Here is a 15,319-nt window from a genome sequence, read left to right as displayed (position 1 = left end):
GCACTTAATAAAACCTACAGACCAAATGGAACACAAGACAAAAAGCAAGTGTAAATTCATTTTCAAGAACACTGTTACAGCCAACAGCCTCATCTGCTCACTGTTCCATTCCCCTTTTCAATCTACACAATTTGTTCACTTAGCAGCTTTATGTGCTATTGCTTATGTTTCTTTGCTGAATGGAAAATCTGTATTCTTTTGTGCACAGTGCATTGAGCTAGCTTCTCATGGAGAAATGCACTCTACAAATTATTATTATTTGTGGAGGAAACTCAATGAAGTATTCCATGTTCATAACTTGCCTCATCCTGCACATGCTGTGAAGGGAGCATACTCAGGGTCAGCTTGTAGCCTCCGCCCAGTCTGTCCTTCAGAAAAACTGGCGAGCCTGCACATCTCAGACGACCACTGTGTAACACTAGGATTCGATCACTCAGCATGTCTGCCTCATCCAGATGATGGGTTGACATGAGAATTGTCCGCCCTTAAGGAACAAACAGGAGACAATGGGTTAATTCAATGCACATCAGTGTCTTATTCTCTATCCAAGTGTAAATCCATCTGTAGAATAAAAAAATGTACTGAAGGATGTTTAGTGTTTTTAATGTTGTTCACCGCCACCAAAGCCACCATCAAAAGCCAAATCACATATCGTATCTTTAAAAGTCTCTGTCAAGGTATCAAAAAAGAACATTTGATCAAAATTACAAAGAATTAAACATAAAATAGCTAACATGAAAGAGTCCGCTCCACAGACCTGGTTTGTTTTTGACAATGAGATTCCAGATGTCTTTACGTGCATGGGGATCAACACCACTTGTTGGCTCATCCAAAACGACTGTTTTTGACCCTCCAACAAATGCAAGTGCAACACAAAGACGTCGCTGCATTCCACCAGATAACTTTGTGGCAGGCACATCTCTCATGTACCACAGATCCACATCATGAAGGAGTCTGCAAATAAAAAAACTACATCAGCAACATGACATCTTTTCAGTTCACACACAATAGATCAAGAAAATTGTGTTCATTTATGCTTTGGTCTAAAACCGCCCTTAACCCTTCACCAAAGTTTCTAACAACACAGTAGTAAGTTGTGGACTTAATAAAATAAAAGGTAACTTACTTCCAGATTTCTTCTCTGGTTTCAGCAGCAGACTGATGACTTTTGACACCAGCATAAAATTCCATATGCTCCATAACAGTCATACTGAAAAAAAAGAACATTCCAGAACTGTATTTTCTGTGAACATGCCACATGTAAATTAATTTTAATTTATGCTTTTGGATTCATATTTAAATCAGTTTTAAAAACCCAATGAATGCAATAAGAATGAGATCTTGTTTAAGGATTATCTTTGAAGGCTGATTCTGTTTAAAAAGTCAAACAAGCCAGTGTGAATAAGTACGCAGCACTTACAACTCAAACAGGCAATTGTTTTGTGGACAGATTCCTAGCATCCCTGTCTTGCCAGTGACTGGTTTTCCACCTACCAAAACTTCTCCTCCACTAGGACTTAGAACCCCCACCAGCATGCTCCTGTTGTACAACATCACAAGAATTGTCTTACATAATCAATTAGAAATGAATCTAATTGTCTCCATGAACTTTATCAGCTAGGTATCAACTAAGCTTATAGTTTCTATAGATCTTTTTCCATTGCATCAATGAACTGTGTGAAGATCATGGCATGTCCAAATCTTTCATCAGACCAAATCTTTCTTTTAGCCAGTGATGGAATATTCCCAAGTCATATGCATTCATCACCAGTCTACCAAAACCTTCCCGTATACATGCTTTGATGTCAAAACATGCACAGGCATACAACTGTATTCATATGCATATACCTCATTTTGTAAAGTTTGAATATTTGTGTGCACTTATATAAATGTGTTTGTATCATGTGTAACATTTCTGAGTCACTTTTTCTACTGAAAGGATAATTCCACAAAATACAGCTAACACTGTGATGCATGACTTATGTCTCACATAGCAGTTGTCTTGGCAGCTCCATTGTGACCCAGTAAAGTGGTGACTTGATCGCAGTAAATGTCAACATCAAGGCCAGGAATCACCACTGTCTTACCAAATGTCTTGCGTAGGCCACGCACACTGATTCCAATGTCCAGACTGGTTGGGGGATTCTCATACAGCACTAAGCATAAAAACGACAGATACTAACAGTTTAAAGCTAATCTAAAACATATCTCTCAGTCATGTCTCTTTCTCTTACCTTTCTTGATGCCTAATTAACTTTCCATCATCTATTTAGCTAAAAATAACACAGCAAGGTAGAACGTACAATAAAAATGGAAAGATGAAACTTTATATCAAATAGGTATGCCTTTACATGAAGATGCATTTATGTAATCAAGTTCATATTTGTTGTATGTGCAGTTAAACATACAAATAGATATGTATACATGCAACCTTACATCATCTGCACATATATAGACAACACCAACACACACACAGATATTCACCATCATCTTGAATACTAGGAGGTGACGGCTGAGGCTGTGACCGAAAGAAAAGACAGCTGCACCAGTATTTGGGAGAAAGTGGGAAGTACCATGGTTGTGCTACACCATACTTTCCTGAAAATTGAAAATAATCCGTGGCCCTATTTTCACGTTTCATAATTTTAACATGATAAACAATAAGTCATTTGAAGTGAGAAAGAGTGACAGAGAGAGAGAGTGTGTGTGTTCTGAAAAATAATCTTTCTCTATCAAAATCTCTTGCATGAATTAACAAAATGTCAAACCTTTTATTTCCATTTTTCAAGTTTAACTCTTAACCCCTTTTTCATATCTATTTTCATCCTCTATTACATTTAACCCAAATCCAACTCCTACTTCCTTTTGTTCTCTCACTCTCTGTATTTTTTTTTTTTGCTTCTTTAGTCAGCTTTCGATGAAAGGTGCATTGAAAATGTTTTACAGGATGATCGAGCTAGATAATAGCAATTGCAACAATAATAATGAAATTTAATTTAATTTTCATTTTCTGTTAAAAGAAATAAAGAAAACAAAATGTACAACCATATATTACTAAACACAGAACTCAATTTACCTGGCTTAACATTCCTGATGTACCAGCCTATGATCAGGTAAATGCCACTGTCAATCAGCATCATGAAACACATCCATGCAAAGTTGAGTGAATCACCCATGCTGCTGTACACGTTGCTCCACTGAATACCCATTGTCTCCTGCTCAAGTCTTGTTATGAAGAAGCCTCCGTAACTAAAGGCTGTAGTTGAGGACAAACACTTGAAGGAAGATAAAAAAAAATGTATTATGAATGCATGACATTTCCACAATTAAAGAAACCCATAAAAGATATGTTTGTATTTTACACATTTTATACTCTGAAACATTTTTAGAGAGTTATTTTTATCATCATAAAGTATTGTTTCGAAGGTTTCATGATGTTAAAAGATTTCATATTTGGCTGCTTGTGAAGAAGTTACAGCAATAAAATGAATAAAACTTTTGCAACTTACAGCAAGAACTTTCTGCCACTGTTGCATATTGACATTCATTGAGACAAGGACTATGTAGGGCAGGAAGGACAGAAGGTAGATAATCAGCATTGTCAAAATGGCAAGAGTGACCCTTGTAAAAAATGCACCAACAAGATAGCTGCAAAAGAACCTCTGCTGCATTAGAAACGGTTAAATTTATTCTCTTCCTTCCTATTCTCTCCCTAAAACTGAACAGAGAAAGCTTTTTAAATGAGTGTATGGTACCTTATCAAGTTACATGTTGCATGCATCATACAGCCAACACACAACCATTATACAGCCATTCTACAGCCATCACAAAGCCCTCATACAACCATACCATTCCATTTAAAATCAAGAGTGGAGGACAGGTTTCATATTATCTGTGAAACCTCTGTCCCTGGTATGTCACTTTACCTGTGTCTGACAATAAATCAGTGGGTAAAGGATTGAACAGTAATTGCAATAGGAAGAATGTATTGGCAGAAAGATTAAAACAAAGGACAGAATGAAGGATCATGAGACTCACCACATTGCTGTTGAACTGAAGCAAAAAGCCATGAAGTACAGAAAGAGGATGAGCCAGTTACTACTGTAGAATATTCCAGAATATTTCAGGATAAGTGTCACCACAACAGACACTACTGCCATCAGCAACAAAGTGACAAACAGCCAAGCAAAAAAGTTGAAGAATGTCACCATGCCCATCACACGTAAAGACTGAAAACAATATGAAAATCAATGTAAAATTGTTGTTCTGAAAAAAAAAAAAGGAAAACCAATTTTAATCTGTTTGTAGTTTAATGAAATCTAATCACCACGCACATACAGGCCCATTATTTGATCAGTCATGTCCCTTTTCTTTGGATCAGAAGTTCTGCCATCTCCAATACTTAAGCATTAAATGTACAAAATAGCAAATTTACACAGACATGTGTGACTATCTTCACACTATCATCCATGTTAAGAGCATAACTCTTGCACTCACTTGTACATTACTGCACCAGTCCATTAATCTGTACTTCTTAGTGACAACCCATTCTCTATGCCTTCATTATTATTGCATCCACACCCATGTTTACACATGTGAATACAATTCACCTACAAACACATACTGTATACTATCAAGCTTACAAAGATATTTTCTTACACTCCTCTTAAAACACCCACACATTTTGAAGACGTTCTTTTCCAATACATTACTTTCTATTAATCTGACACATAAGGTGACCAGACGTTTCGGGGGCGAAAGTGGGACACATGCCGATGATGGTGTCGTCACCGTCAAAGAACGCCAAAAAAAAAGTGATTTTTAAAGACAACTGGGACATTTGATGGACTTGCTAGAAAGCCAGAAAGCGGGACATTGGGCGTCTTGCCCGATGAGCAGGCAGGACACGAGGTCAAAAGCGGGACTTTCCCGCCTAAAGCGGGACGTCTGGTCACCTTACTGACACATGTAATGAGGATTCTTGATAAAAACACTTGATTTGCATCAAAAGTACCTCCTCCTGTCCATCCTGTCTGTCATAGACCAGAATGTGTGTTGCTATTCCCAGAGCTGCTAGCCATGCAAAGGTGATGAGAACTGGGAGAAGGTATGAGCCAAGCAGATAAAGATACCTGCAAATGGATGACCACGGCATTAACTTAAAAACATTTCTTTTCAAGGGAAAGTTACTTCAGACAGATCTGTTAGTCTTAAATTCACTTGAGAAGATACATGCCATACAACCATACAAGGGACATCCATTACACAAACACTCTACACTATATCTCACATACACACACTCTCCCTCTTTCTCTTGTAAAATTCTAGGTGTTACCATTGATAACAATTTGTCTTGGTCTCAACACATCCTAGCCATAACATAGCACAGAAGACCTTTCTCCTCTCAAGCATTAAACATTTTCTAAATTCTCATTCTCAGAAACTGTTCTACACAGTCTTCAGTTGATTAGGACCATTGATTACATTGCTCATGGTGCTTTGATAAGGCCTCTTATTAGCATTCAAAGAAGGCTATCAAATCAGTGCTACTTAATTAACCCAAAAACACAGCCATGATTTCCTGTCTCTAAGGGTTCTAAGACTATTAACCAGACTAAAACCAGAGGATTCTCATCTTTAAAATATTAACAGGCAAAATGCCCCCTAGACTATCTACTATCTCTTATATCAAAATAATAAGAGGGTCTCTGAAGCTCACTATTCCCATACCAAGAATTGGCCTGAAATATTCTGACTGTTCTTTGGAATAACCTTCCCTCATATCTTTAAAGAACAGACTCCAGTTTGTACAGGTTTAAAGTGGGATTTGTACAACACCTTTTCCAAAGCCTCTGATTACCTACAAAGGCTTCCTACCCAGCTTAATCATTACTTACCGACAAAGCAAACATGTACCACATGTTGCTAGTCCTCTAGCCAATAAAACAAACTGTCAATTCAGATATATATATATATCAACCACCATGTTTGTAATTTCTCTCTATGTTTTTATTGCCTTGTTTTGAATTAATGTTTTTTATTTCTGCTACTTAGCCCGAGGGCTAGATGTAAAAAAAAAAAATTAACTTTTTCTCATTGTGTGATCCTTGTAAATAAAGATTTTTCATTTGTTGTTCTCCTTGCCTACTAAATAATTTATGCTGTGCGCAATATAATACATTCTACCACATGTCTTACTGCACCATACTGATACAACACAAAACATCTTTCTATTATCACAGGGCCAAAATTTGTTAGCACTGACATGTCTTCCTTGTGGCAGGGGAATGGCATCTGCTGGAGGGAGACGCCTGTAAAATTCTCAAGAGCCATGCCAGTCTGCAAACGGATAATAGCACTCTCCACAAGATCTTGAAGTTGCATGAAGCCTCGCATATATCGCAGGTCATTTGCAAAATTATCATCAGGTTTTGGAATCCATATTCTGCAGCAGTAAAATGCATTTTTACAGGAACATTTAAGATGTATAAATGAATTTAGTCTTATGATTCACACAAATGAAATTGTGTAGCTCTCTATCACAAAAGTAAACGTAGTTAATAATACAGAAGGATATTTCTAGTTTTTATTTCTTGATCAGTGGACATATCACTTTCCAACTTTTAATAGGTCTTATAGTTAATACCTCATTAACTTTAATAACTGCCATGCTTACATTATATCTTTTCACATGTAATAACAGTCACACTAACGCTGTGTCTGATCACGTGCATAAGTTAACTCATTTATGTAAAGTCATGCAGCTCACCTTTCCTTTAACATTTTTGTTGTCCTCACATTGTCCATATCCACTCTGATTTTGTACATGATATGCTTTGGTAATTCTTGCTTTGTATCTCGCTTTTTACGAGAATTAGAGTTTGGAATGTTTAAGAAGACAATACCTGAAATAGATAAGATATATATCATAAAACAGTACTGTACAAAACAACTCAAACCTTTCAGTCAAACATGCTTGGCACACCTCAACATGAAACTAAAAGAATGGACATAAATTGCACACACAATAATCAAATTTTCCTATATAAATGCAGAACTCAAACCACAAGCACGTCCTTGTGGTATGTGTTTAACTTGTAGCACAACTGATAACACTTGTGTACATGCACACATATCCCTCTACCACACAAAGGTACACATATCCCTAACACATACATATCCCTCTAACACACATACATGTATTGCCCTAAAACACGTATGCACATGTACACTCAACACAGATTCTCTGGAAATACTTCAACTTCTTACCTCCCAGAAAAGTATTATTTTTATATAGCATTTCAGCTTTTTCCTCAAGTTCAGCCTCAGTGGAAACTGCTTCAAATCTATCCAAATCAATACAGGAAGTATAGTTGTACACAACTTCTGCAACAGAACTCAGCTGCCTGATATATGTAGAATTGAAATCATTAGACTGGATGGCATCTAGCCCCTGGATGAGACCACTGCTATCCACCCCAACAGCAGATGACATCATACCTTGTATAAAGTCATTGTTCAGTGCTTCCTGCAGGAAAAAAAGGATGAAACAGATATATTTGTACACTTAAATTTCAAAATACTTAGCAGTTAATTAGTAAGTTTTTGTTCATTCTATATCTGGTCTTTTCAAGTCATATGTAATATTCCTAATCCATTGTTCCTCATTAAGCTAAAGTCTCCATTTATGCTGGCACTTACAGTCACTGTCATAAAAATTAAAAATCTGTGCGTTTTCATTCAGTCTTTGATTGCGGACACTGTGTTCTATGGTTATATGGGCAACCCAGAAAAGTTTTTCATTTTACTCTTGCCAGAAGTCCAGATCATGAAAACAGAGTAGGATGACAATAAACATTACAAAACAAATTCAGACACCTCAAGTATTCCTAGCAATCAGCTGGCCAGTTTAAGGTACATAGAGGTTATACAACTTATTTATTCCCATGAAATAATATGATTACCCTTATGCTCGTAAAGTCATAGCTTCCATCTGTCATGCCAGCAAGAAGAGAGGCTTTCTCAGACCAAATCTTTGCCACTCGCTTCACCTCTGATATTGTGTTAAAAACCCACTGCGTCTGCAAAGATCCACAAACAACGAATTCTTCAATTCAGACAGTGAAATAAAGCACAATTAAGAGATTAGGCTTAAGACCAAAGCTTTGAACTACATTTTCTTCTGCTTCTCATTTGCATCTTTATTCTTCTCTTCTGTCACTATGTCTGTCCAGCCTGCAAGATGAATGATACCACAGCTTCCTGGTCCTATCTGCAGCTTTAAAGCCTGGTGTGAAATGGAGTTGCTGTTGGCTATGCATTTTCTCTGAATGTATTCAACAAGGGACAGTTTTGAAGAACATATTTCAGAATTTCATCTTCAAAACCCCAAGCTTAGGTTAATGAGGGCACCAGCTTCATTTTTGTTTTTGTTTTTGTTTTATGCACGAGTGTGCGTTAAGGCAGAAATGACCACTTTGTTATCACAAGATCACTATGATCTGGGACTCTAGGTATTCAATTTCACCTTTAATGTCTATTTCTTCTATAATTGCACATCATGAATTAAGATTTGTTTATTTTAACTTTATCCAACTATCTGATGATCAAACCAGCTATTAAATGGTAAAGCAATTGTTACCTATACAAGGAAACTAAGAATGCACACGGGCATGCACCAGACAGTAAGCCACTGACCTCCTGCATGATCCTCTGAGTGACTGGCGTATCTGGTGTGTACAATACTTTGCCTGACATGATTGGTTTGATGTATGTCCAGGCAGCTGAACCAAAAGCAGTCTGCCTGATAGTGCGGTAAATCTGCTTGCAAAAGTCTCCTGTACACACATGAGAAAAAATATCTCAGACGTGGCTTTTCACTAACATAGGTCTCTCATTCTTGTCTGTTTAACAGGTACAGAGATGGATGCTGTTATCTTGTGTACAGTGTACATGTTGTATTTCTCTTTGTGTGTGTGTGTGAGACTGGTTAAATGAGGCATGGTTGCTGGCAATCAAGTGAATAAGTAAATGATAAAAATAAAGAGATGGCAAATATGGAGATGGTCAATTTATTTCATTTTTTTTTAATTGATGTTTAATGTGGAGTTAGTGACTAAAGCTATATCAAAGCAAAGAAGCTGGCTATATAAATAGATACCATATGCAGAAGAAGAAAATTGTTCCCAAAATAATATCTGAATCTAAGGCACCTGAGGAGATGGTTGAGTAACAGATTTAGAGACATACAACTATAAGGCAAATGTGTGATTGTGTGTGTGTGTGTATGCATTGTGACAACCTCTGATTAAACAACCAAAACACTAGAGTAGTAAAGATGCTTGACTCTCACCCTTTATTAGAGCCTCTTCAGGATCAGGGGCACTGGCATCATAGTCAGAGCTCTGGATAATACTATTGATTCCAAATGAATCTGCTACAGATTCAGTACTGCCACACAAAACTGGCTGGAGTGCCATCAAACCTTGTGAGTCTGTGACATGTATAGTAAAAGGTTATACTAAAATATGGCAGCTTCTTAGATATTGGAATCTTGTTTTTATACTATGTATGTCTATATCACTAACACCTTTACCACCATCACAACATTCACTATTCACTACCCAAAGTCAATTTGTCTGTCAATCACCATCCCTACCAGTACAGTCTACTACTATTTCAGTCGTGGTCGTCATCATCAACGATGGTGTCATTTTCTTACATTATCACTGTCTTCTTTCACCAACATTTTCACCATCATTGCACCTATCATTATTCTACTTGAGAATCGTACAAGTATACATTATCAAACAAGTCCTATAAAAATCATGTAAGAATGTATGACACATTCTGTATTTTAAAAATCTTGAGACTTTAGTGTCCCTTAGATAAGCATTTCTTTTCTCTGTACAGCACAAGTGTCTGTAAGAAGGATCACAAAATTTTTCACATTATCTGCAAACCTCCTTCAGGAAAAGCTAAGATTTCATTCAGATTTGTGGCTCCTGTATCATTGCTCAACAGGTAGCTGGCCACTCCATGCAAGGCACTGCTTCCGCTGTTTAGCTTCTTCAATGTGGTGCTGATACCCTCCTTTGTCATGTTTATTTTGGCAAGGAAAGCATTACCTGAACTGGCCACGTACTGAAAGCATAATCAGCAAAGATTGTATCAGATGTCTTCACATATGTCTGTAATACAGACTTTTCATTACTGAAGGGAATAACACCTATTTTCCTATGTGCCTGGGTTAAGAACTTGGAAAGTAATTAGCCCATGTAATTACTGTTTACCATCCTTTATGTGCACAGCTGACTTGACAGTACATTGTAATGAGAAACTAATATCGTTTCACCTTGTAGGGGACTGCTAAATGCTTGTGGATTTGTATTCTGGAGTCTTCTGTTAGATCTGTGCTTTTGTTGCACTACTTGCCTCTGTTTTAGATCATATTGCATACCTGAGTCTGTTTCCTTGTATGGAGCCATTAATCAACTAATGGTCTCTAAAAGGCATATAAAATGCATGTTTCTGTGTTTTCTGGTTCTCCCTGTTCATTTTGTGATTTTATTTGTAGATTTATGCACTTCTTTTTGCAAATGCATTGTAACTGCTAGGAGATGGGAGAATATGTTATATAAATCCACTTTTTTATTTTTATTATGTAATACCCATGACACTTAGAGTATAAATGCAATTTTATTTTGTTAATTTTACTTTGTTGTGTGTATTTACATAATTTTTATTTGGTTGTGAGACATTCTTGTAAGACTTTGTTTACTGAAAGGGTATTTATTCCTTCTGGTTCCTGTCAGCTTTCTTTTGGGTGCAAAAAGAGAAGTAGGGAAGAAATATCAACCCTAGAGTTTGTCCTAATTCCAGTTCATAACATATTTTTCTTGTTCTTAAACATATAAGACTTTGATTTGAGAGGGTGTTGCACGTTTGTGTGCTTTACAATTGTTATAAGTAGGATGACTGTAGATTTTCTGTTCGAGGAGATGAAATATTTTCATGTAGCATTTTTGTAGGGAAAAGATCATTTTGGAAATAAAGTCTGAAGGAGATTTGAAGGAGATTCTCAGCATTCATGTTGCCAGTATTGTGTCTGTGGCTGAAAAATATTAAAATTTTATTCAGTGTAGATGTTTAACACATTTCCCTTGTAGCATTTTATTTGTGGCAGATTGTTTGGGGAGATGTTGATGCTAAGACATTTCAATGTGTTTAATGTTGTTTGACATTGTTCTTTGTTTAGCTTTTGTTTCTTCTTCCCCACCTGGGTTTCTTAAAGCCTGGAAAGGAAAACTGCTGACCACTTTGTATGTTGCCAACAACAGTGTTTCCCCCCAAACAAACAAACACCCCAAATTAGGGCCCGCTACAATTTTTTCAAGAGGATGTCACTATCATTTTCAAGGATTATCGTCAGACATCAAAAGTATGACTGAACATAGACATTTCTTACATTGTGTGCAACAAAGCTTGACTGAAAACAAATTATTGGCAACTGTCTACTATGGTTACTTACAATCTGAACAAGGTCACCGATCTCAAGGTTGGGTATCATGAAATCAAAAAAAGATGCCACTTCTGTTTCATTCAAGCTGCAAAACTTGCTGGTTATCTCCCTCTTCTGCTCTGTAGTTCCATTGAGGATGAGAAACTTCTGCAGTCTGCTGCTACATGACTCATCATCCTGGACCAGCGAACTGGCATTCAGAAACTGTGTAGGATAAAATAAAAACTTTTCTAAAAGCTGCTGGGTTGCTTCTTTCTTAAGGCAAACATCTACAAAAATGCGCAAATGATTAAACTACAAGACAGTTGATATACATAAACTGAAAACAAACCTAGAATGAGTTAAAATAGAGTTTTCTCCCTTATTCCCATTCATCTTTCCATTCTCCCTGCCACTGATTGGCTTACCACACGAACGGAATAAGAACTGTCAAGTAAAGCATTTGCCACATCTTCCTTGAAACCAAGGTCATTCATAAGGTACTTCCTCATGGCCGCAACATCCTTGCTTACATCAGAAACACGTGCTGCACAGAAAGTCACTTTAAATATAGCAGTTAGGTATGCCAGACATAATGAAAGAAATAAGTGCTGATTTTCAAATGGTATGCTCTCCATAGATCTACAAATTAATGGTATATATTTGTAGCAATTTTTTAGAGAAGGAGCAATAGTGTAAACTTTAGAAATAAATTACTGATAATGTTGGGGGGTTTTTGTGGACAGTATTGACATTAACCCTTGTAAAACAAAAATCTATAAGATTAAGACACACACACTAAATTAACTAACTTTTATGTCTATGCAAAATGAATGGAATGAAAGGAAACTTCCTTATACTTTATAATTTATTTCATTGTATCTTTCTCTGTAGAAGGCTCTAAGAAATTCACTACAAATTATAGAATAGGCTTGCATGTCAAACATACTTGCGCTGATCATGAATGATTGTATAAGGTCCAGACCAACAAAGCCATCCACAAAAACTTGCAGATCTCTTAGCACAGACTTGCTTTCTTCTGGTACAAAGTACTGGAGACTGGCAATGATGGTCTTCAAGCTGAAAAGGTAAGTCAGCGTTAGCCAAAGAGGCTTTAAAAATAAACATAATATGCAATATTTGTAGGGAAGAGTCACGCTTTTATAAGAGTATGTGCAAAGCATTTAATACAAAAAAACACACAACTGCAGTTGATCTCACAAATAAAACAATGCCAGACATTATAGTGACAACAGTGATGGTTATCTTTCTTCCCTTGTGAGAATTGAAAAATCTGCTTGGCCCATCTCTTTCTTGTAGTTGGTAAGCGGAGATAACACATGTCCTGAGATTCCAGTTTATTGTCTTATATTGTAATAACTGTCTGCTCATATTTCTTAAGTGGAATTATCCTACCAACACCACCCCTAAGATCAACAAAGGTGCATATATTTACTGGGTAACCTCACCTGTTCACTATTCTTTGAAGGGATAAGCTTTGCAGAAGAGAATCAATAGCATCTGCATTTTTCATAAGTTCTTCTACGTTGAAGCCACCACCAAACATATCGAACAGGACTGTAACTCCTTGTAATCCAGAGATTAGATCTGCGATACTGTTTGTCAGGTTTCTCATCATCTCCTGCTTTTCAAATGATGCAGATGTGAGTGATGCTACAATCTATAAAAGAAAATTATTTAAAATAGCATCCTTTATAGCACAGCCTGAAATGCCTTATTTTGTAAAAACTGAACTACATAATAGTATTATATTTGAAAGTATGACATGGCTTCATTATTTTTGCAGCCCACCCACCCACCTGCAAAATCCTAAATCCAAGGAACACAATTTTTTGGACATTTTTGGTATGGTAAACAAAAATCCTTTAACCTTATAACCCTTAAAATAACCCAGCATCAACCCCACCACTATTGATCTACCCTAAACCCAAACTATAATCCCTATAATTTGCTACATTCAATTATAATACCCTCTTACACCTTGGTTATCCAAACTACAAACCTGTGTGACTGAAAGTGCTGTCTTTGCTGCATCTTTCAACAACACTGCTGTAACATTCACATCTGCTGTACACAACAGTCGAGATAGCTCAGAGATGGTCACTGGAGAGAAACTTGGCAGCTCTATCACAGTTCCCAACAGGTTTGCATTGCAAAGTGTTTGCTCAATGTCACGCACATTGCCACTCAAGAACAATGACTGCACATGAAAACAAATAAACACACACACACAAAAATCAGAAACAGGTCAACAGAAATCAGTTGTTGTGGTTTTTCACTATAAAATACAAGTATTTTACACTATGCAAGTATTTTACACTCCTAGCTAAAGATATGCTGAGTAATACTAAAGTGGAGCAGAAAAAGCAAAAACAGAGAGTGAGGATTAAACTACAGAAAAGTTATGTGTGCCTGGAATTAGTTCATACTTCCTTTCTCCCTTTTCTCACTCACACACACATGCACAGTCAAAAACTGGCATAAGAAGTGCAGTGGTTTTGCTTTAATTAGTTTAACTTACCGCATTTAAACTGATTGTGGCATCTAAGAGTGAGGTGATGACATCAGGTGTAAGATGTACAAGTCCAGACAGGTATGATTGTACATCTGTGCTGTTGACCAAGAGGTCCTCAAACCGAAGAACAGCTGTTAGGACAGTACTTTTGTTTAATAAATGTACCCAATACACTCCACTGTATCGCTAACAAAAAGTCACAACTTACAAAGGCAAAGAGCTAATTTTTTTATGGGCCAATAATGCGAAATATACAAACCATCTGAGCTTACCTCTTCCTGCTTTATATTGTCAAAATCAGGTAAAATCTGACTCTCTTAAAGAAATCTCTGATGTCTGCCTGTACAATTGAATCAAAGAATTTTTGCGAACAAGATGCTTTATCACCATCCAGTTTTTCCCCATTGTATTTCATTCCACCTTAACTGACAGACTTCTAAAACTAAGTAATGATATAAAAAAACAAAAACTAAAAAATCCTAACTCTAATAAGAGAAAATTATCTGCAGATTGTTTGCTGACCTGACTTTTGGCTGTTCATGATAGATGCAGCAAAGTGAAGGATATCTCCAACATCCTTATTGCCTAGCAAAGATCCCAGACTTTCTGTTCCAATTAACCCTAACATTTCCGTGAAAATTTGATATAACCTGCAACCAGACACAGAAATAAGGCATCATGTTTGAGGTTTGAGGTATCACAAGAGTTAACTTCCTTGTATCGTGTTATGTAACATTTACTGTTGATTTCAATTTTTAAACATGAAAATTTGGACCCATCATACATTTGCTTTTCAAGTGCCTTTCTACCTATTGTCAGCTAATTTTTGTTTTTAACCAAGGGCAATTTCTTTGACGATGACACTGAGCAGTCCCCAGTAATGTCTCTTTGCATATCCTGAGAAATAATTTATCATTTGTATTTTGATTCGGAATGTTATCAGCTTGTACCATATCGTAAATAAATAACATGCACAGAATAAATAGTGACCTACTGTGTAAGGAAACAAAAATTGCATGTTTAAGAAACTCACTGGTTAACTGCTCCTATAGTGTCTGCAAACATTGGCCCTGCATGCCGAACGCAGTATCCAAGCTGAGTAGTATTTAGTCCTTGGGAAGAAAACAAGGTCTGGAATGATGAGTAGATCTCACTCCCGGACTGAACAAGAGGGCTGCACTCAAAGCTGCTGCTATTTGTCATCAGCTGGGTAATCTGGTAATATGCAACACACACTTTTGTAGTACACAGTGGGTAATCTCATAACTAACTACACACAATTC

General features: G+C 36.7%; 1 protein-coding gene across 3 annotated transcripts in view; it reads right to left on the bottom strand.

Moving 5' to 3' along the window:
- LOC112557451 overlaps window positions 1-15,319 on the bottom strand; it is an 89,213-nt gene that overhangs the window by 15,059 nt on the left and 58,835 nt on the right. For all 3 annotated transcript variants that reach the window (XM_025227440.1, XM_025227358.1, XM_025227524.1), the window contains exons 75-99: window positions 15,070-15,251; window positions 14,559-14,686; window positions 14,043-14,167; window positions 13,524-13,721; window positions 12,970-13,181; window positions 12,450-12,580; window positions 11,929-12,047; window positions 11,531-11,725; window positions 9,963-10,143; window positions 9,353-9,493; window positions 8,698-8,837; window positions 7,965-8,081; window positions 7,270-7,528; window positions 6,770-6,905; window positions 6,266-6,445; window positions 5,015-5,132; window positions 4,039-4,229; window positions 3,510-3,648; window positions 3,077-3,275; window positions 2,485-2,598; window positions 1,991-2,156; window positions 1,421-1,540; window positions 1,127-1,210; window positions 758-954; window positions 303-484 (exon numbers count right to left, since the gene is read on the bottom strand). In XM_025227440.1, the coding sequence (XP_025083225.1) occupies window positions 303-484; window positions 758-954; window positions 1,127-1,210; window positions 1,421-1,540; window positions 1,991-2,156; window positions 2,485-2,598; window positions 3,077-3,275; window positions 3,510-3,648; window positions 4,039-4,229; window positions 5,015-5,132; window positions 6,266-6,445; window positions 6,770-6,905; window positions 7,270-7,528; window positions 7,965-8,081; window positions 8,698-8,837; window positions 9,353-9,493; window positions 9,963-10,143; window positions 11,531-11,725; window positions 11,929-12,047; window positions 12,450-12,580; window positions 12,970-13,181; window positions 13,524-13,721; window positions 14,043-14,167; window positions 14,559-14,686; window positions 15,070-15,251 (3,954 nt within the window). The remainder of the gene's footprint in view (window positions 1-302; window positions 485-757; window positions 955-1,126; window positions 1,211-1,420; window positions 1,541-1,990; window positions 2,157-2,484; window positions 2,599-3,076; window positions 3,276-3,509; window positions 3,649-4,038; window positions 4,230-5,014; window positions 5,133-6,265; window positions 6,446-6,769; window positions 6,906-7,269; window positions 7,529-7,964; window positions 8,082-8,697; window positions 8,838-9,352; window positions 9,494-9,962; window positions 10,144-11,530; window positions 11,726-11,928; window positions 12,048-12,449; window positions 12,581-12,969; window positions 13,182-13,523; window positions 13,722-14,042; window positions 14,168-14,558; window positions 14,687-15,069; window positions 15,252-15,319) is intronic.

This window comes from Pomacea canaliculata, linkage group LG1 (genome assembly GCF_003073045.1).
Source record: "Pomacea canaliculata isolate SZHN2017 linkage group LG1, ASM307304v1, whole genome shotgun sequence".
Taxonomy (NCBI): Eukaryota; Metazoa; Mollusca; class Gastropoda; order Architaenioglossa; family Ampullariidae; genus Pomacea; species Pomacea canaliculata.
Note: the sequence above shows the minus strand (reverse complement) of the source record. Positions and strands in the feature narration are given on the sequence as shown.